The sequence below is a fragment of the Sebastes fasciatus genome, chromosome 1 (assembly GCF_043250625.1).
Source record: "Sebastes fasciatus isolate fSebFas1 chromosome 1, fSebFas1.pri, whole genome shotgun sequence".
NCBI classification, from domain to species: Eukaryota; Metazoa; Chordata; class Actinopteri; order Perciformes; family Sebastidae; genus Sebastes; species Sebastes fasciatus.
Genome location: NC_133795.1, coordinates 37,998,767 through 38,022,140, shown reverse-complemented (window position 1 = coordinate 38,022,140; position 23,374 = coordinate 37,998,767). Strand labels below are relative to the sequence as shown.

General features: G+C 41.2%; 1 protein-coding gene across 1 annotated transcript in view; it reads right to left on the bottom strand.

The window, feature by feature from the left end:
- Positions 1-23,374, bottom strand: part of raly (RALY heterogeneous nuclear ribonucleoprotein) — a 167,037-nt gene that overhangs the window by 44,968 nt on the left and 98,695 nt on the right. The window contains 4 exon segments of the mRNA XM_074647825.1: positions 4,308-4,471; positions 20,782-20,800; positions 20,803-20,828; positions 23,253-23,325. Of these exon segments, the coding sequence (XP_074503926.1) occupies positions 4,308-4,471; positions 20,782-20,800; positions 20,803-20,828; positions 23,253-23,325 (282 nt within the window).

Below are 23,374 nucleotides of genomic sequence, written 5' to 3'. Positions count from 1 at the left end.
GAAACTGCTCTCCAATAGGTCAGAGCTTCCATGCTAGAAAACTCACGGAAGTAAACAAAGAAGAGGAGACTTCCAGAACGCAACAATGGAGGGACAACTACGCGGCTTGATCTTGGCCCTTGTCATCTTTTTTTTTTTTTTTTACCTCATAGCAATTTTTCATTCAAGGCAAACGATACAGTCTGAAAATGAGGTGCGGCTGCAACTGGAAAACGATGTATTGATGCTCTGGAGTCGCCGAAGGTGCATATCAAGACGTACAAAGGACGGAGGAGGAGGCGTGCATTAACCCTCCTAAACTGTGACATGCTCATCGTCCGAAAAAATATTTCCGAAGATCCATCAGGTAACCGTGGTCTTCAACACAGCCTGATGTTACACCTGTTTAGTACTGATGTGAATAGCGAGGGCAAGTGTAGGCTCTTTTGTAGTAATGTTGTCTGGTGTTAACATGCACAGCTCTGCTAGCTACCGGAGCTGGTTTAATCCAAAAAGGCGCAAAGCTTTCTCCAGTTGGGCGGGCTCGAGGTCGGATTACGTTCTCACCACAAACGAAGCGAAACCGAACCTTACCGCAGTTCGTTTGGAAGCGAACCGAAACCACCCCTTCAAGGAGGTCTCGGTTTGTTTGTTTTGGTGCTGCACCCGAGTGCGATTGCTGTGTTCACACCTGCCCAAACAAACCGCACCAAGAGGGTAAACGCTCCAGGGTTCGATTCAACCAAACTTAACAAGTCAGGTGTGAATACGCCCTTACTGAGGGTTAAGAAACGGTCGTGGTTGACATTAACTTCACTGACTAGAGACTCACAGGACTGACGATACCGACAAGTCACGTGACAAAATAAGTCAACGTTACCTTTAGTTTCACACGGGACACTAACAGCGTTACACCGTACCAAACAGCGGTATTTGACGAGTTGGGAGTGAGAAGGAGTTGGCTCTGACACCGAGACTCTATGGACTCAACTTCATTCATATCAACGAGACCTCATACCTAAACAACATTAATAAGTACTTTGTCAATGGTGATGATGTTCATTTGGCAGAACAAGAACAAAATAGGTTGCCTGTCAGTGCCTTCCAAACTGATATAACCATTACATAAATGACTCGTGAACATTCTCTGATCTGCCACCACTATAGTTAAAGTCTGGTAAAGTTTAGGCAACTAAAAGTACTTGGTTAATGTTAAGGGAATATTATAGTCATGGTTAAAAACAAATGTCAAAGTCACACCGGAACTCCTTTACAGGAGGTTTTGTGGTGCTTTAACAAAGCAGTGTTACTTCTGTCTTTGATTCTGATAGAAGACATTATTCACACCACCACATTTTGAACAATGCTGTCATGTTTCTGGTGAAGACAGCTGCTTGTTGAAGAGAGGAGATGAAAAACAGGAGGAGAATAATAAAAAAAAAGTTCCCTGTAAGTTTTGAGCTCAACTTGCTCAAAGGTTACCTCGCACGGCAGCTGGATTCTTGCAATGTCATGAGATCACGAGAGAATCACAAGATCGAATATCACACGAAACTCCATCTTGTCAGGCTTCGAGTGATGCGTTTATGTCTGAACCACAGTGATGCGGACCAATCAGCGTGAGCTACTGGCAGATAGGGGCGGGGCTTAGGTGTGTGAGATGATACGGAGAGGCTCCTGAAGAGGTTAGCGTAGCGTCGTAGCATCAGTTCTGGAGAACTGGAGAATATTTTTTCATTGGTATGGCTTTGAGTTTGATTGACGGATGGTTCATCCAATCACCTGCCAAGTAATTTTTGAGATTGCCTGCCCTTTTCCAAACAGTTTCCAATGACGGCTCCTCAGATGGTTCTGTGTAACAAACCATCTGGCGGGTCAGGCTAGCTCAAAGGTACCTTGACAACCGACGAGTGAGAGGAAGTCCAGAGTTTTTAAAAACCATCCATCATTCTGCCGTGAGCTCACGTTCTCCGTCCTCAGAGCCGTCACTGCTCTTCTAAACATCAGGAGCACATAGGAGGCTCAGCGGGGGCGTCAGCCCTCCGGTCTGCCACAGATCCCTCAGCTGAGCTGTCCTTGACACCGTAATCCCTGCCGCGGCACTGACGTTTGACCTCTGAACAATCCCTATAGAGGGGACAATCTGGTATTTCTACAGAGAACGATGGAAGATAATTGAAGACAAGTACTTCTCTTCTGATTGAGAAATGAAGTTCTTTTGACACTGAAGTCATCTAAAAATAACTAGGGAGCAATTTCTGAAGAGACTGCGGCGTGAATAGGTGATGTTGCTGGCTTTACAAGTTGAATAATACACATGATGTATGAAATATGTGGAACACTGTAACATTTTAACTGAGTTTCTAATGATATCAATAATTAGAGAAGACTTTAAATATGTTTGAAAAAGTGTGAAAATGTCCGAGTCCTGTATGTTTGTGTGTGTGTGTGTGTGTGCGTCATCGGTGTCGCCAGGCCATTTTGCCGGGGCTTAAGCTCCGAACGTTTTAAGTGTACCCCCGAATATAATTTTAAAGGTTCAGTGTGTAGGATTTGTGTGTTGCAGATTGCAACCAACTGAGTACCCCTCCGCTCACTCCTCCCTGCGCTTACATGAACCCAAATAGAAAGTGGGCATGGAGACAACCACACAGTCTGTACCCCTAAAAGACCTACCACCTTGTGCTTTACTTAATATTATTTAATATTTTGGACAGTATGAAAGGTCTGAATACTAGAAGTAATAGTACATGTTGAGCTCCTAATTGAGCTGAAAGTTGTGATGTTTGAATGTTTTGAAGTTTCTGCGTTGAAAAATGTGGAACTAGTTAAGTGCCAAAGAAATGTGTCGTGGAAATAATAAGAACGAGTGAGAAGAGCTTCCAGCATTCACACCCATTTACCACCAAGGCTTCTGGAATCCAAACTCAATGCAGCGTTCAGAGTTCACACCGTTTCATCCCCGTCTGCATCCCATTTCCTGGTTGGACTGACACTGGTATGTCAGTTTTGATTTTCATTAACAAAACCATTTCTTGTGTGAATCCATGCAAAATAAACTATGGAGCTTCAGATTCATGCAGTGGTTTGCATTAACACAGCCTGCCCAGTAAAACTACTTCAGTCTTCAACCAACAAGTCAAAAAAAAAACTGCTGTTTGGAAAATAAGAAAAGGTTCAGGTTGAAGTCAAATATGGAAGAAGCTGACGGGGCATCGGCGCTTCTCTTCCGATCCACAATATGAACATGATGTGAAATGAATGTTTAATAAGCAGAATGCAAAAACAAAGTGACAACAGTCGCCCTGATGCTTGAACCTTCCACTGACATGTAAAACATAATGGTGGAAGGGGAGGTTTGGTTCACGCAGGTGGAGTTAGTCAGGAAGTCGGGAAGAAAAAATAAACACAAGACAAAAGGAAGAGAGAGCTTGATGACATGTGGTGGTTTATATCCAACCACTGACAAGATGATTATACTGGTGTAATTAAATTATCTGTTTTTTATCTGTTCTAAATGTACCTTAAAGGGAGATTTGTCAAGTATTTAATACTTTTATCAACATGGAAGTGGGCAAATGTGCTGCTTTATGCAAATGTATGTATATATTTATTATTGGAAATCAATTAACAACCCAAAACAATGACAGATATTGTCCAGAAACCCTCACAGGTTCTGCATTTAGCATGAAAAAAATGCTCATATCATAACATGTCAAACTGCAGCCCAACAGGCAACAACAGCTGTCAGTGTGTCAGTGTGCTGACTTGACTATGACTTGCCCCAAACTGCATGTGATTATCATAAAGTGGGCATGTCTGTAAAGGGGAGACTCGTGGGTACCCATAGAACCCATTTTCATTCACATATCTGGAGGTCAGAGGTCAAGGGACCCCTTTGAAAATGGCCATGACAATTTTTCCTCGCCAAAATGTAGCGTACGTTTGGAGCGTTATTTAACCTCCTTCATGACAAGCTAGTATGACATGGTTGGTACCAATGGATTCATTAGGTTTTGTAGTTTCATATGATACCAGTATCTTCACTCTAGCCCTAAAACTGAGCTACAACCTCCGAAACACTGACTGCGTTAATGCGTTAAAGAAATTAGTGGCATTAAAACAAATTTGCATTAACGCATTATTATCCCGTTACCTTTGACAGCAGAAAGTATATTTTGTGAAGTTTTTGGAAATACCTTTGAAAAAGCAGTGTTGATAAATGATATAGGCTACTGGATTTTGAAAGTTTGCCAGGGGTTTAACTTTGAGACAGACAGACTGACAGAGAGAGACAGACAGACAGACAGACAGACAGACAGACTTACATCTCTGTTTGTTGCCGTTGCTGGTGGGGAGGATGGAGGTGTTACGCGCCAGCAGTTTGACCGGCAACGATTTGACCCGTCGTACAAGAGGCACCGCTACCCGCGGGCGTTTGACAGGCACCACCCGAGGGACCGGAGACACCCTGCCGTGGTACTCAAACAACCTGAAGAGAGCGAGAAGAGGGGAGGGAAGACAAAGAGGAGAGAGAGAGAGAGAAGGGGAGGGAACAAAGAAAGAAAAGAAAGAATGAAAGGAAGGAGGAGAGAGTTGAAAAGGAGGAAAGCGAGGGGAAAAGGTGGAAGAGGAGAAGAGAGGTCAGATGATGAGAAGAGGGTGTTTGGGAAAGTGAGAGAGGCAGGAAGTGAGGAGAGAGGAGAGGAGAGGAGAGGAGAGGAGAGGAGAGGAGAGGAGAGGAGAGGAGAAGAGAGGAGAGGAGAGGAGAGGAGAGGAGAAGAGAGGAGAGGAGAGGAGAGGAGAGGAGAGGAGAGGAGAGGAGAGGAGAAGGAGCTGAGAGGAAACACAATTGAAAATAATCCTTTATACCCCAGTTTAGATGTCAAAGATAGCAACTACTGTATGTTTATATACTAACTAATCTCTGTGATTTTGCAGTACACTCTGTGGACTAATTTTGGCAATTCTACATTGTTTTGTTCTTGCAGGAAATAATAGAAAGCAGCAGCAACAGACATCAATCAAACATTGGAGGGCCATTACCAATTTCATATATGGAAACTACATCAGTGAATTCATATGTTTTTCTAAGGATGTCTTTGTTTACTTTGTTTTCAGAGCTTTTGCATCATCATCATCCAACATTTGATTTGACTTTTTCTTTTCCAGTTGCAAGTAGCTGCTGTGTTCCATTGTGTTTTTCATTTGCGGTACGTTGTGTGCATCCATCAACATCCCACTTAAAAGGTCAGTGATGGATAGTTTGCATCGTGCCAAGGAGACATTTTTGAGTAAGACAGAAACAGAAGTAAGACAGAGTAAGAAAGAATTATTGTAAACAGCTTAAAGTGGAAAATAATAAGTGCCAGTACTTTCTTATTCAACATGCTGCCGTGTGTATCAGCAATCATTATTACATTCTTACTTTCTACAGAGAACAAAAGGTACTAGGAGACATTTGGTTCAGGGGTCGTCCCTCAAGATAATGTTAAGTTTTTATACTTAAAACTATACATTTTCACATAATTTTGGACCATTATTATTACCTCTGCCAAGGCCGAAGGCCTAGGAAGGAGTTTTTTTCCCCCCGCCGTTGGTTTGTTGGTTTGTCCGTTTGGAGGATCACTCCAAAAGTCCGCAATGGATTTGAATGACATTTTTTAGAGGGGTGGCGTGTGGCATAATGAACAATGCATTAGATTTTGGTGGCGATCCAGGTCATGATCCGGCTTCAGGAGTTTTTTTTAATAACTCTGCTCAGCCTGTGCATTAACTCCACAGGCTTTAAGACGTGCACAGTGTAACTGATGACACTAAGCCTCTCTCCTTCTGCCAGCTTACCACATCAAACACGGTAGTATTGTTAACGTTGTGAAACAATTGTTTTGGTTTAGGCAACAAAACTACTTGGTTAAGGTTAGAAAAAAGATCATGGTTGGGCTTCAAACTACTACGTAGTGAAAAATGACGCTGAACGTTGTGAACAGGGGACATGAACGACCAGCTGATTGTAATGTGACGCATGCGACACGAACAGCGGATGCAAAAACGTCGACATTCAACGTATACCTGGTTTGCAGAAATGTCCAATGCCAACATTTTTTTCCTGGCGACTGGGCTGGATAATGCCCAAAACGCTTATAGACAATCTGGCAATAGTTAAATATTGATTTTATTATTTACACATATCACAGGCTTCGTCTGAACATTTATTCTTCTGGAAATGTTTGCCCTGTAAAATCATATTCTGTGAATCAAAAGAGCAGACTCAGAAAACTTTTGCTGTTTCACTATTTATATTTGTTCACAAATGTTATGATGAACAGTTCACTAATTATTTTAGAAAAAGGATGTGAACATCGTGTTGATATGTTACAGCATCGTTCTCACCCCCCCTGCCCTGTGCCATACCGTGCATCAGCTCGTCCAGATGCTCCCCACATGTGCAATGGCAGAGAATGACCTCCCATTATGCACCAAATCTGTTTTGGAGAGGGCATAAAAGACTAACTGTGGTCCAGGCATTTTGGTTGGTGGGTGCGAATTTCAAATATAAATGCATAGAACATTACTGGAACGGCAAAAAAAATAACAACATATTGTTTGCCTTCAAACTAAAGGTTTGGTTAACATATTAGTAAGCTGATGTCTAGTTCACACTACACAACTTTATTCCTGATTTTGCACTCACCAACAGTTTTTGGAGCTCCCCAAAAAGAGATCAGAGGCGAATCCGTGTTGGCTAGGCGCTCGAGCACCATGTGTGAATTGTTAAAAGATGCGAGCCAAGAGAATCGCTGATGCATCACAGACACAATCCAGATATCTAGCAGGCTAAATATGTGGACCTGTCGGGGAGCTACAGCCAACGAGAGCTCAAGACACGGGCTGTGGTGGGTAACATGGGGGAGGAGGGGTCGCCTGTAACAACAGGAACTTAATGTATGTGTTGGATTTTCAACACGGACCAAAGTTGTTGTTGCACCCTAGAGTGTTGGATGTTTGCAGTGACTAATGTATAGAGGGGAAATGTTAAAGACGTGTGGAAACATGTATGCCAACGACACAGCCGATTAGACTGTTGTCAGGCTAATCAGTCACTATGACCCCAATAGATGTGGGTCAATAGGGGCCTACTAAACCCACTAGTAGGTTTTATCATCTATTCCCATGATAGATCACCGAAAGAAGGTATGAAAGAACAAGACAGCGACCTCTAGCGACCGTAGTAATTATGACAGGAGCAGAAGAGGAGGTCAGGCGCTGGAGTAAACACAGTGTTAAACTCCATAAGGGGTGGAGGTCGGGAACGATGGATGGATGTCTTTGTAGTTATTTTTAACCCAAAACACAATGTTTTTACCTAAACCTATAGGTTGTAGTTTTATTGCCTAAACCTAAAGAAGTCGTAGTTTTATTGCCTAAACCTAAAGAAGTCGTAGTTTTGTTACCTAAACCTAAGAAATTGTAGTTTTGTTGCCTAAACCTAAAAAAAGTTGTAGTTTTGTGGCCTAAACCTAAAGAAGTTGTAGTTTTGTTACCTAAACCTACAGAAGTTGTAGTTTTATTGTCTAAACCTAAATAAGTTGTAGTTTTGTTACCTAAACCTAAATAAGTTGTAGTTTTAATGTCTAAATCTAAAGAAGTTGTAGTTTTGTTACCTAAACCTAAACAAGTTGTAGTTTTATTGTCTAAACCTAAATAAGTTGTAGTTTTGTTGTCTAAACCTAAGAAAATCATAGTTTTGTTGCCTAAACCTAAATAAGTTGTAGTTTTAATGTCTAAATCTACAGTAGTTGTAGTTTTATTGTCTAAACCTAAAAAAGTTGTAGTTTTGTTGTCTAAACCTAAAGAAGTTGTAGTTTTGTTGCCTAAACCTAAATAAGTTGTAGTTTTGTTGTCTAAACCTAAAGAAGTTGTAGTTTTGTTGCCTAAACTCAAAGAAGTTGTAGTTTTGCTGCTTAAACCTAAAGCAGTTGTAGTTTTGTTGCTTAAACCTAAAGCAGTTGTAGTTTTGTTGCTTAAACCCTAAAGAAGCTTTTTTGTTTGTGTTCAAAATGTGATGTTTCATTCAGTTTTACAACATGCTAGAACATGATGCTTTTAAGTTTCATTTTCACTTTTACAACATAGTAGGCCCCTACTCACTCACATCTATGGTGCTTATATCGACTGATAACGCTGATTTAATGACCTGATAACAGTCAAATCCGGTGATCGACGAAATCAACAAGCACGACTACACCCGTCACTTCTTGCGTGTGTTTTTGTGACAAAACGTAGTTTGGAGACCTCACCGGGGATTCCTCCTGGTGAAAGATCTTGTAGTGTGTGACCTCCTCCTCAATCAGAAAACAGTGTTTCACTCTTGTTTTATCTGGCGCCGGCGTTCCCTGCTCTCTCTCTGTATTTCTCTCTCGCTCTCCCAACACCACAGCAGCTAGCTCTCTATCTGGCACCACTAAACAAACGCAGTGGACACTTAAGATGAAGCTAAAAATGTAAATAGTTCTGCTTTTGTCTCAAGAGAGGCTTGGCCTTCACTTATTTTATTTCCTCTGAGGCCTTGGGCTGCATGAGTGAGGAATCCAAACAGGTTTTTGTGTTGAAAAAGAATACAATGTTATAGATTAATTCATTCCATTTTACGTTTTCCATATGTCATAATCATTTTCATCTGTACATGCTACCCCACTACTCTTTTTATCCCCTCTCTCATTACGCCTCATCTGTGCTGTTTGTGTCTGTTTTAGATAACCGATCAGATAACAGAGTTCAGTAGAAGTCTGATCACAGATCTGCTGCAGTCAGTCAGTTTCCAGCAGCCTTCAAAGAATTTACAGGAAGTCACAGGAAAAGTGACATCCTGTTAGATCCGATCTGTAGGCTACTTGTAGCTTTCAGACCACATTCAGATTTATTTGTTTGTAAATGTATGTGGAAATGTGCGGGAATCTGGCATTGGATTCTGTCCTTTATTGTTTTTATGTTCGCCTTGTAAAGCACTTTGTAATGGGCACCCGTTTTGATAAGTGCTATATAATTTAACTTTGATCAGGCGACAGCCAGCCGTTTCCCATCATGCCCTGGGTCCTGCAGTCGGTGGAGAGCAACTGCGGCGCCCGGCTCTAAAAACTGCGGCCCTCGTGTACATGTGACGTCAGAGCAAGTCGGGATCAAGTCGGACACAAATCTAACCGGCATGCATTGCACGGCGATTGCCGGCGATCGATTCTGCGCCGGGCTGGCTTATCTCGAACCAGCCTATTTACACACTGATGAGATACTGATGATACCAGATTCACCGGTATTCCTTTTAAATGTGACAGAAGTTAACAGTCACAACATGGCTGAATGACTGCTGCCTCCAACTAAACTTTGTATAAAACAGTCAGCATGTTCTTCTGAAAAAAACAAATATTTCTACTAGTGACGCTCAGATACTTGTAGCAGGTGAACAATTACAAGTTGTGAGTGAATTCAAATATCTCGGGGTGTTAATTGACTCTAACCTCTCCTTAAAGACGCATGTAAAAAAAAATGTTAGAGGGTCCAGTTTAATCTTGCGCGGAAAGGCTCAGGGTGCCTTCCCCCAACTTCGTTCCATCTGGAGGTCCAAGCAATACAGCCTTAAAACGAAGATGCTCTTGTACAACAGCAACGTCAAGTCCGTTCTGCTATCTGGCTCAGAGAGTTGGCGAGTGCTCAAAACTGATATGAGGAGAGTGGTAATTTTTCACAATGGATGCCTCAGACGTACACTGTGTGCACAATTATTAGGCAAGTTGTATTTTTGATGATTCATTTTATTATTGAACAACTACAGTGCTCTCGGTCAATCCAAAATGTTAAGAAACCTCAAACCTGAATATTTAAGAAAGTAAAAGTGAGGTTTTGGCTTTCTTAGGAGAATATCTATGTGTGCACAATTATTGGGCAACTATTAGTGTGCAGAATTATTATGCAACTAAATGAATAATGATAATTTTCCCATCTCACTTGTTCATTTTCATCTGTTAAAGTGAGAATAATAAACAAACAACTAAAAATGTACAAATAAACATTTCTGACATTTCGAAAAAAAAAATCTGTGACCAATATAGCCACCCTTCTTTTCATTAACAGTCATAAGCCTTCCATTCATGGAGTCTGTCAGTTTCTTGATCTGTTGACGATCAACTTTTTGTGCAGCAGCAACCACAGCCTCCCAGACACTGTTCAGAGAGGTCTACTGGTTTCCTTCACAGTAAATCTCCCGTTTAAGAAGGGCCCACAAGTTCTCAATAGGGTTTAGGTCAGGTGAGGAAGGGGGCCATGTCATTATTCTTTCATCTTTAAGGCCTTTACTGGCTAGCCACGCAGTGGAGTACTTCGATGCATGCGATGGAGCATTGTCCTGCATAAAAATCATGGTCTTCTTGAAAGATGCAGACTTTGTCCTGTACCACTGCTTGAAGAAAGTGTCTTCTAAAGATTGGCAGTAGGTTTGGGAGTTGATTTTGAGTCCATCTTCAACCCGTAAAGGTCCAACTAGCTCATCTTTAATAATACCAGCCCATACCAGTACCCCACCTCCACCTTGCTGGCGTCTGAGTCGAAGTGGAGCTCTGTGCCCGTTACTGATCAAGCCACGGGCCCATCCATCTGGTCCGTCAAGAGTCACTCTCATCTCATCAGTCCATACAACCTTTGAAAAATCTGTCTCCAGATATTTCTTGGCCCAGTCTTGACGTTTTAACTCATGTGTCCTGTTCAGTGGTGGTCGGGTTTCAGCCTTCCTTACCTTGGCCACATCTCTGAGCACTGAACACCTTGTACTTCTGGGCTCTCCAGGTAGGTTGCAGTTCTGGAATATGACAGCACTGGAGGATAATGGGTTCCTGGTATCTTCATGTTTGATTCTTCTCAAATCTTTGGCAGTTAATTTGCGTCTTTTTTTCTCAACACGTTTCTTGCGACCCTGTTGACTATTTGCAACAAAACGTTTGATGGTTCTGTGATCACGCCCCAATATCTTAGCAATTTCAAGAGTGCTGCATCCCTCTGAAAGACTTTTTACAATTTTTGACTTTTCAGAGTCAGTTAAATCTTTTTTTTGGCCCATTTTGCCTGAGGAAAAGAAGCTGCCTAATAATTATGCACACCTTGATATAGGGTGTTGATCTCCTTAAGCCACACCCTCCCTCATTACACAAATACACATCACTTGATATGCTTAAATCCAATAAGCATTCAAGTTTATACAGCTTGTAGTTGGAAAATATGCATAAAAATGATGATAGGGTCAAAATACTCACTTGCCTAATAATTGTGCACACAGTGTATATGCCAGATCTTTTGGCCAAACAAAATCTCCAACCACCAACTGTACAAGTAAAACGGTAGCCGGAGCATCGTCAAAGAAATTACACACAGACGTCTGAGATGGCTAGGCCATGTGCTGAGAATGGAGCAGGACCGGATCCCGAGAGCCGCCTTAAGATGGACACCACCAGGCAAAAGAAAACCCTGGAGGCCCAAATCCACCTGGCGCAGAAATGTGATACAGGAGCTGGACAAGATGAACCTGTCATGGGGAGAGGCCCAACATGCTGCCAAGGACCGAATGCAATGGAGAGAGCTCATTGAAGCCTTATGTCCCATAGGGGATGAAGAGGAATGAGTGAGTGAGTTTATCACTTGTCTACAGAGGCTGCTGAGATGTTTCTAAATTCTATGATTTACTCATCCGAACTACTGTTTAACAAGCTGGTCACAGGCCAACCACAGTACACTGAAACCCCTCAAATCCCTGTACAAACTAGCACTCAAAACTCTAGATAAGAAATCAAAGCACTTCCATCACATTTTAAGTTGGGATGACCTAATAAAATATGTGAACTTGTGCTTGGTTTACAAAGTTATCCATGACTCAGCTCCTCCGCCACGTGTAGCCTCTACCAACAGAAGAACCGATACTAATCATATCAGTAGGGTTCTATGAGAGGATAAAAGTGCCTTTAGCCAGTCAGCCAGGTCTGTCGGAGGTTCAAGAGAGTGGAATAAAATTCCAATTCACATCAGACAACTAAACACCTACAGATCTTTCAGTAACCAATTAAAACGAAGGATGATTAATACACACGTCAGCATTAAACTCTCTTTATGCCGTTTCTATCTATATGTCCTGCTATATGAGAAGCAAAAGCCAAGTACTGCTGAAAAATATGAGAAGCAGAAAGGTGTGGAGGTTGTTTTTATAACAAGTTTAATGTTAGTAAAAAATGACTTTGTGAAGCTTTTACTCTGAGAAAATGTGTTCATGTTAAACTGAAAAATAAACTAGAGGCAGAAACATGACACAGCTTGGAGGAAACCTTTTTCATTTTGCACTGATGAAATGATGCATGCTTGTTCTTGTTGCTTGTAGAAAGTGTTTACTACTTGGGTCAATATATTCATAACGACAGTAAATGAGTATTGTTCAAACCATTCATAGGTCAAACAGGTTTGTGAACTTGTTCATATAAAGAGGACACATGAAGCTTTACAGTAACTGACGAGCAGTATTTTCTTTGGAATTGTGTATTAGGAATCTTATAGACATGGAAGTGCCGTTAATTTTATGATTTTTATTAAACGTTTTTTGTGATTGTACACGTCACATCCCTCTTTCTACACCTCCCTCTCACTCTCTTCTTTTCTAAAGTACTAGAAAGAGTGATGTCTCAACAACTCTCAGACCATATATTATCTAGTGACCTTTTCGAACCCTTTCAGTCTGCATTCAGGACCTGCCACTCCACCGAAACTGTGCTTACTAAAGTCGTAAATGATCTGCTCCTAAATATGGAATCAGATTCCACCTCAGTACTTTTACTACTGGATCTAAGTGCAGCTTTTGACACTATCGATCATTGTATACTCTTTGACCAATTGGAGAACAAATTTGGCATCTCTGGGCTTGCTCTCGCATGGTTACAATCCTATTTATCCAAAAGAACGCAGTGTGTCTCTTTTAATAATACGGCATCGATAATCTCTGAGGTGAAATATGGCGTACGTCAGGGTTCTGTTCTTGGCCCTCTGCTCTTCTCCCGATACATGGCACTCTTGGCCAAATTATACGTAGTCATGGAATTAATTTCCACTGTTACGCTGATGATACACAGCTGTCTATGGCTATAAAGATGGAGGATCGATCCCAAATTATTAAATTAGAGGCCTGCCTGTCTGAACTTCTCATATATGTTTACGTTATATATATTAATTGTAGTCATATGTATTATCTATGTTGTATTTTCATTATGTTGTGAATCTTGTACGTTATGCGCACATCGTGATGTTGATGCTGAAACGATATATCATGCAGCCCTACTGTATACCCTGAATCTCGCCTAATGTCAGCTGGGATCGGCTCCAGCCCCCTGCGACCCTCTAATGGATAAGCGATTACATATAATGGATGGATGTATATTAACAATGTCATAAACTGGGCAACATATTTGTCCACGGTGTAACCTGCCTGTGGCCCAGTGCATGTCCCAGCACGGAGGTGACTGCCAGACCTTATTTCACACTGAAGCTGAATAAAAAGAGTAATAACTGTGCACATTAAAACAATATCTATCCATCTTGACAATATAATCCAAATCAGATAACACTATGACTTATTCAATATGTGGGCCTCAGAACTCGGAACTGCTATAGATTATACGTTTGGTCATAGTCAATAAAATGCTTGAAGCAAAAACGTCATTCATTCCCATTAAAACATGTAATAAGTTATCAATTCAACTGACTTAATTGAACAATTCTGACAAGACTGACCTCCTTTTGGCTTTACTACACTAAATGAGATACGTTCCAGTGCAGCCTGCAATTTAACCATTTGGGACAAGCAGCAACTTTTTTTAATCCCCACAGATAATTTGTCCAGATGGCAATGTGCTTTACTAAAAGAAAGGGAAAGAAGTATGACAATTTAATTTCCACATTTGGACGAATCTGTTTTGCTGCGCGAAGCAAATAATCAGAGCAGACAAGGTATTTAATGCCCAGATTTACTGTACAGGTCAGACTTCAGGAGAATAATAGACTTTGATTCTGCTCACAATCTGAGAAGAAATTTCACGGGGGCCATTATGTCAGTTTGGCCTTCCACCCCTTGAAAAATCATATGCCCTGCGGCCACAATGGCCATGATGCTTCGCCTGCATCCCCAGCTGAATTCGCCGTTTTCTCCTCTGCCTCTTTCCAGTCAGAAAGAAAGAAAGAAAGAAAGAAAGATGGAACTTATTGTATAGGTACATGTATAGCATACCATGTACATTCATAAGCTAAAAATGGGAGGGAGTTGGACTGCTAGATCACAGTGATGGGTGTAAATCAATGCTAGGGTCTGCAACCCAGCTGTTCAGCATGTTTCAACATCTGTTCAGACAGATGTTTGTCCAGTAAAGCTCAGCAGGAGTTCTCAAATGCTGGTATAGGGTCTGATTTGGGGGGGAGATGGATGAAGAGAGGTTAAGTATGCCAGCTTGACCGGGTCGAATCCTGCACTATTTAGTTTCTTTCGCAGGGTGGCTGGGCTGACCCTGATCGATGGGACGAGGAGCTCAGACATCTGGAAGGAGTGCTGAGTAGCACAGCCTCTCCTTCGGACTGAAGAGAGAGGTGGTGATGAGGACGCCCTCCCTCTGGAGGTATTCCAGGCATGTGGAAATATGAGGGGACCTCAAGATAACACCAGAATGTGCTGAAGGGTTTATATATCCCATGTGGACTGGGATCACCTCGGAATTACCAAGGAGAATCTGAGTAAGTAGATAGGGTTCAGCCCGCTACTACTACGACCTGGACTGGGATAATCAGAAAATTAACCCACTGAGACCAACAATAGATTGTCTTTTTTAGGGGAATCCAGGGGGTCTTTAGGGGGAGATAGCAGGTCAGCAGTCAAGTTATAAATCAGAAATAAACATAAATTAATTAATAAATTGAAATAAATTGTAAAAGTGTATAAGGGTTTAAAACATTATGATAGAAGTTTATGATGGTCATCTCTATGCTCTATTATGTCTCATAAATTGTTTCAGCAATTTTTCGGGTTGACACCATTTGTTACACAGATTTGGTGCTAAATTTAACTATTTTTTACCACTGGAGAATTGATAAAAAATAATCAATAATCCCTCCAAAATACCACATTAAGACACCAAGACCTTGAGGAACACCATAGAAAAAGCCATGCTGTGATTTGGGATCAAAAACTTTTGACATTTGGAGATTTCTGCAAGAATTGCATTGTTCGGCGATTGGATGGCGAGCACTTCTGTTGTGTGAACTGCTCAGAAACCCCCTTATTATCAATCTAGCTAGGAAAGCCATCCATCCTCTGAATGCTCTAGGTCTCTAGTTTGTGGCTGTAAAGTTTCATGAGGCTGTGATTATCATAGAGGTCACTCCAGGTCATTTTAGCGCAACTTTGGAGTGTTATTTAACCTCCTTCCCGACATGGTAGCATGACATTGGTACAAATGTAATCACTGACTTTAAAAATCGAACTGGACAAGTTAACATTAGACTTTGATAAAGTCATCAAATGTACTATTTGTTGTCAAATACTAAACGTGCATGGTCTGGATACTTCAGGCCTGGGTCTGTTTTTCATGGTTTGGTCATGGCTTCTTCATTTCAGTAAAGGGAAATATTGATGCTAAGACATGAAATCATATTTTAGACAATAATGTGCTTGGAACTTTGTGGCAACACTTCGGGTAAGTCCTCCGAGGCATTTTGGCTTGGAAGACCTTGACTTGCCTGCACAGAGCCCTAACCTCAAATCCATCTAACACCATGGGGATGAAGTGGAACGCCGACTGGGAGCCAGACTGTTTGAAAGCCCTCATTGTTGTGTCATAAGTTTGCCCGTCTGCTGCATTATACATTTTGTTTGCTTTGTTCTGATAGTAATTTACTTTGCCTTGCCTAAGTGATGTCATCGGAGCTGCTGTGTTAGCGAGCCAGCAATGTGAGGTTTAGTTACAGTCAAGTCTGATATTAAGACAATGGTGTTTTTCCTCTCTCGTTCTTTTCAACATTCACCTACAGTGTACTACCTTTGTTTATTGCTCACCTTATCACTCAACATCGCTGTTCAACCAATGATCTTATGGCTAAATGGGAGTAAAGTGCTGCAGCCAGGTTTCAAAAACATGTCTAAAGCCTTCTGGGAAGAGTGAAGGCTGTTCTAGCAGCAGATTAATGCCCGTGGGTTTGGACGGTATGGTTGATATTGGGTGTCCACAGGCTTTTGGCCATCCCTGATGACGCCCCGCCAAGCTTTGTTTGCAGCTGTCTTCACTTATTAAAGGGCGTTTTCACAAGCCATCGTCTGTTCGGCTGGTCTGAACCACAGTGAAATGGATACTTTTGGTTGGTTTTCTATTTAGTATGGTTCACAGGCAGGGTCTGAAATTAGCACCCGCCACCCGCAAAATGCACGTAAATTGTTGGCAGTGGCAGATAAAATCATCAGGCCACCAGCCGCTTTGGAAGGCAGGGAAGACGTGGCAGATAAAATTTCTGAGTGGCAGACAAAAAGATACTTACCTGCCACAATGGCAGGCAGTGAAAAAAGCTAATTTCAGACCATGCTCCCAGTGCAAAAATAAAAGCGACCACTTCTATGCAGGGAATCACAGACTCGGAAATATTGCGGTCAAAGTGTTTTCACTTTGATTTGTCACTGTTCTACTGTGCATGAATCCCGTCTCCTTCAGTTTATCTGGAATGACTTTATAAACGTCACTATTTTCTTGGGCTTTATTTATCATATTCTGTGTTCTCTTCGGCCCAGATGTCAAGCAAGCATCGGACTTCTTCAGAAAACCAGGTCAGTCCTCTCTCACTCGTGTTCTCATGACTCATGTCATGTTTAGGCAACAAAATCACTTACAGTAGTTAGGTTTAGGAACAACCTCATGGTTAAGCTTAAAATAACTATGTAAACTAAGTAAAATACGTACGGAAACAACGTAACAGAAGTATGGAAAACATGTCACAAATGTCAAAATAACTCAACAACACTTTGGGACACGAACACCGGCCTCCTGATTGAAAGTCCTGTGTTTGTTGGATCCAAACGTTTTATTCTACATCACTAGCTCTGAGCGTAGCATATTTACGTTTACATTGCAGTCAATACAGACTACATGGTGTACAAATGACACGCTAAAAGTATAAGAATGCCATTCTTATTCCAATTTAGTGCGACCAGGCTGGTGGGACAACGGATGGGCGGATGGGGTGACGGATCAACAGACTTAGATCTCAGCACAAGTGGTAAAAACAATCCATTCTCTTTGCTAATAAACTCTCTGGCTGATCATTTTGTACTAAATGAGCACAGGCAAAGTAACTGTTGGTGATTCATTGAAATTCAGAGAATTAACAGACCCAGCTCTCCCTCTCCCGGGGAGATGAGAAACCTTGATCACCCCTCTTCACGACATTAGGCTGTTTTATTTCAGACAGACAAAGCTTAATATGTTTTGACAGGAGTCAAGAGAGGCTTTGGGAGAGTTGTTTTTCTCTCACAAGCATGACTGTCTTTTGTGAAACACGAAACCTCGGCACCACAAAAGTTCCAAAACCCCTGTGTACAACGACAGTGAATAACCCCAGATTTCTTTTCTTTTTTTTTTGTCTGAGGGTAAATGCAAAGATCCCGTCCTGAGATTGGAGGCATACGTGGGCTTGACATCTGGGCTCATCTGGATAAATCATCGCTGATTCATCTCAGCTGGACATCTCTACTTTATATCCTGCTCGGCATACACTTTTCAAAAGCCAAAAAAAGGGAGCACATGCATTTCTGTACATTACCAAAGATTCAGTTTCAAAGCTCTGAACTCTCCTGAGAATCAGTTGAGATATACACTACATGACAGGGTCCAAGGATTTGCTTCAGGACTACAGATGCAGTTCTTGATTTTTACCCTCACAACAGTGTTGGCTTTGATGATGACTTTCACCTGGTCTTGTCAGAACATTAATAGTTACCACACTGTGACATGACTGCGGAGGTCAATGTAAATGGATTGATTTTGGCCAGATGTTCCTCAGACTGGTTTGATCGAGACGCAGGTACAGGGAGGAACAAATCCCCCCGTAAAACAGATAATCCCCTGGTCGTGTCTCTCACGTCTGCCTGTCTAAGTGGATCCAAGCTGACTCAGCTCTGATCAAGTGCAGTATCCTCATCATCACAGGAGGAACAACTATTTGTTTTAAGCAAGTGACTTCCAACAGCAGGTGTTCGGTAGTCGCTGCTGCCAGCGTTGGTGTTCTCCCTCTATTTGGTCTGTTTGGTTCAACTCAATCCGTTCTGAAATAGAAACAATCCAAAACACAGATGTTTCTATTTCTGAACGGGTCTGACTGTTCTTGGATGCCGTTTAGATCAGGTCTGTTTTGTTTGAAAATGTAATTATGCACAGTGAGAGGCGAACTCACAAACCTGCACAAATAGGACAACAAGGAACCTCAAAGGGTGAAATGGACCCCTAACTGAGCTGCCAAAAATAGCGTCTCGGGGCTCCTGTGATATGTGAACGTATTCATATGCAGAAATTAGCCCCTTTCTATGCAAATGAGCCTCATTGCAAAAACAGTCCAGTTCACAAAGATCAGCGCTGATACAGTGATACAGTGAGATTATTAACGTCTTCAGAGAGTTGGACGGAACTGAAGCACATTTATGAGGGATTTCTCTCTGTCATCTTTAAATTCCTGAAGTTTAGAGGAATGCCTCGCCGGTCAGGACCTGCAGCTCGCAGTCTGAACTTTTCATTTTTTCTTTTTCTCTCTCCATTGTTCTGCCTACTGCGTTCTTGTTGCAAAGGCAATATTTATACTTAGCCACATGTGTAATTGCAATCAGACACAGAAAGGGAGAATTGCACTCAGCTGCAAAACTTTATGGGTGTGTTTGAGCTGTAATATCATTAGTGCTTTTTGTGAATGGGACCTTGAAATTGGACAGCTAGTGGTTGCAAGTGATGCACAATTCATGGTGCTATCAGCCAGGCTGGTCTCACACACTGTTCGTACCTATTCCTACAAAAAGTAATGCACGGTAATTCATTTATATCCCATAAAATCAATTTTTTTGGTAATTAACGTAATCGTGAATTAGGAAATATGAATAGCGGCGAACACCGCATAGGGAGGAGGTCGGGGTGGGTCAAAAATTACCGGACTTTCGCCCAGGAGACAGCTGTTCGTGTCCCGTGTGAAACCAGAAGTCAACGTTGATTTAAGTGACGCCACTTCTGGAGTTATTTTAAGCCAAACCACAATCTTTTCCTAAACCTAACTAAATAGTTTTGTTCTAATCTAATCAATTGATCTAATCCTAAACCTAACTAAGTTTTGGTGTCTAAACCTGCAAAGAAAACTTCCAAAAGAACCATCCATTCTCTCGAACTATCGCCGATTGAAGTAACACAACGGTGATTGAGCCTATGGGCCACCGATAAAAGTATTGCAATATTTGTATATTTGTAGTATTAGAACTGGGAGTCTGTGACGACATTCCCGGAAATAAACGTCATATTAAATTACTGCTTACATTTCCTGATGCTGCTGCTTCACATTAAAAGCATTTCACTGACTTTTATTATGAAGTCACAGGAAATGCAATGTGTTTATCAGTGAAATTGACACTGACCACTTTCTTTCATTAAAAATACGTCTGCAAAACAAGACAATGGAAATTTTGGTCATTTTTGTTTGCCAGCCAAACAGTTTGAAATATGTCAGGGAGTAATGAAGAGTCAGGAGCAGCCACAGTGAGCTGGTAGATGAAGAGCTGCAGGTAACAACTACTTTCGCTTTTCAGACTCGTGCCGTGTGCAGCATTAAATCAGATTACAGTTTCTCACAGAATGATGGAAAAAGGACGATTATTTCCTGACTTCTTTATTAAAACAACAATAGTTTTCGGGGACCTGTAGTATTAAACCACATCTGCTGTTACCACCAGTTAACAAGGTGTCACCAAATCAACCAGTACTGAAATCTTGAAGATCGCCACTTTAACACACTCATGACCCACCATGATCCATTTCAAGACTTTATTCTTCAAATTGTTGAGCTCATATAAATCAAATCACCTGCACGAACTCCCTCTTATCAAAGTTAAAATATTTATTTTAAAATTGTTATTTGAATTGTGTTCATATTTTGTGTTTATTATCTTGGCATAACTAGTTATTAAAAAGTATAAACCATCCTCAAATGTCAAACACAACTACGTTGTCTGTGTCTGTGGGAAACATGGGGAACATTTGATGATTGGTTGATCATCTCCACAAAGTTAAACTTGGCCTAAACTTTGACTTTTTAGACAACAGACCCACACATTGACAGTGAATCAAAAACGTCATCACATGTTGGATGTACCTGATGTGTTTGATCAATGAGCATCGCCTCTTTTGTTTTCTTTTATTTCTATCTTCTAACCTGAAGTCTGAGACTTAATGTTTGGTTATTGTTTAAGATATGCTCCACATTTTTCCCCCTGGTCAAAAAAAATATATAAAAAAGTGTTTTAACATCATATTTGCTCCATTGTTCTGGCTCACATTGGGCCTCCAAACAACACTCTGCCACGGGCCGCTGAGATTAACCTCCTGCTGTTAGCTATAAACACCAGAGCCAAAAGTCCATGTGTTCAAACCCTGACGGCAGCACTGCTGGCTCTGAGAGGGAGAAGAATGCTGGAAGAACCCCAAGTACCATCCTTTCTCTTACCTGTCATAGAAGTCTTCTCGTAGTAGTCGTAGTCAAACTCGTAGCCACTGGGAGGGGGGGGGGGGGATGGAAGAAGCACAATAGCACACAGTGACTGTAAAAAACAAATGGGATACAATGCTTTCCATAACATTAGCAAGAAACCACATTTAAAACAACACATGGGAACTCAAACGTTTTAGGGTTTCCCATGCAGTTTATAGATGCACACACAAATTAAAAATGCATAACAAAAAAAGGCAATAATTACAAACTGAGTGGAGAGACAAAGAAACCACGACATACTTCGTCTCACCCCAAGAGACAGAAAGAGACTTAAATATGGCAAAAACAACAGAGGACCTGGCAACACAAACTGAACTCTCGTGAATGATGTATAGTACGTTTAATGTTTATCGACACATTTACAATTGTTGTTGGCGCACATGTCCTGGATGCAGGATTTGGAGGGTACACAATAAGTCAGAGGTTCCTCAATAAAAAAACTTGTAACTATTGAGCTGTAAACGATGTAGGAATAAATATGGTGAAACCTGCATTTCTCATATTTTTACATCCGTCCTATTCTCGTGAACGCCTGGAGGCAATTTCTTCAAATTTGGCACAAACGTCCACTTGGATTCAAGGATGAACTGAATTTGGCTGTCAAAGGTCACATGTTTTGGCATAACTCAATGTCCAATGTCTGGATAAAATGATGAAGTGATGACATTTTGGACAGACATGGATGTTAACTGCAACTTCACTGGTTGGCGGAGGCGTAACAACCGTGAGGGAGTAATTCATCATGTCCTTATTTAACTAGGATGTCACATTGAGATTGAAACCTCTTTTACAAGTGAGACCTAGCCAAGACAGACGGGGCAAATAGCAGCATCCAACACACAAGACAACAATATTGAATCACGGCCGATAGGTATGACAAAAAAGCATTACATCATACAGTGCATTAACAAGGCAGCAGTTTGGTCATGTGTTTGTTAATTAACTGCAGCTAGCTTCCTTTAGTCTATGTTTAAAATCATTTAAACAGATTAGGGTCTCAAGTTTAAGCTTAGCCTACTGATCATTATTAACCAACTCTGCAGCTCTACGAGCTTTTAAGCCACTTTTGGTTCATTGTTTTGTTTATACGGCCTGCTACTGGTCCAGTCGCACCGCTCTAATCAAACCCGTTTCCAGCGGCAACAGGAAACTGCTTTAAGGGAACAAGCTCTGATGAACCCGCTGTACGCTAACCAGCCCAGCACTAAAAGCAGACAAACAAAGTTAGAGACTAGCTGGCGACGAAAGTGAAACATATAGCAGCTAAAGAGCTGGTGGAGACCAAAACAAAGCTAAAAGGGGAGTGAGAATTTGAACACAATCACAATGCCAAAGGTATTGGTGCCTTCAAATGAAACTCGTGAGCTTGTGTTTACAACATGGGAAGTCGTGTAGCTATACAATATGTTTGGCGTTCAGGTGGTTAAGTCGTGAGGAACACCGCTGCTAAGCAACGGCAATATTAACGTTACTGTTGGCGTAGAGGCTAACGATTTAGCAAGCTAGCAAGTGGGTTACATAATGCAGGAAATGTAAAGGCATAATGACAGAGGAAAAAGATGAGGCTGTTGGGAATATCAACATTTTCCTCAGACATATTATAAAATTAAGAAGAAAAACAATGTACGACTAAAGCTTTACAAGGCTCTTTGTGATGCTGTTGTTTTGGGACTGTATTATAATCAAATGTGCATATTGTATTCATATTGTTTTATATGTTCATATTCACAGTTTTGTAATATTTTGTCCACTACCTTAACATAATATATGGAAGAGCGTATTCATCATAATTAGTACACAAGAGCTTGTTTCTTCTTCTTCATGAGTCAGGCCCAATACTGATATTTTAAATTGTATACAATGACCGCCAAATAGTCTGATTTTTCTCCATAATATTTTACTTTGTCAGGAATGAAAAGCTTCTGAAACAGTATGTAAACCATCGCAGTAGACACAAAGTTTCTACAGAATCTCAGATTGTTTGTTCAGAGAAACTCTGGCGTTGATTACTGCTGTGAAGTGCCTGAGGTAAAACAATCAGACATACTTTCCCTTTACATTCAAAACTTCAAGTCTAAATGCTCATGTAAAAGTCAGACAGAGTTTAACTGACGAGGGCCGAGATGTTAAAAATAGAGACGTCTCCGGGGTGCTGTTGTTCATAAAACACCTTCTTCAGGGTGTTGTTCTCCCGTGTAAATGGTTTTAAAACCTCGGCCTCTCCAATTAAACTGCTTTAGATCTCAGTCCCACATGAGCACCTGCATTTGTTTTTGTGGTCAACACATTTGAGGGTATATAATATTCTCTCGTTGGCCTTCTGATACAAGTCTTGGCCTTTAAAAGAAGAACCTGTGTTTGTTCAGAAGAGTCCTGAAACACTCCAAGATCTGCTTAGTGACACACTGATCACCGGCGGTGTTTACCTGTAGAGAGACGCTGCTGACCGCTTCAGGATTTTGGGTCTGCTTGGCTTTGGTTCTCCGGCCATGTTGATATCTGGAAAAAAAAACAGAAGAGAAAAAGAGTTTAACTTTTAACTTTCTTT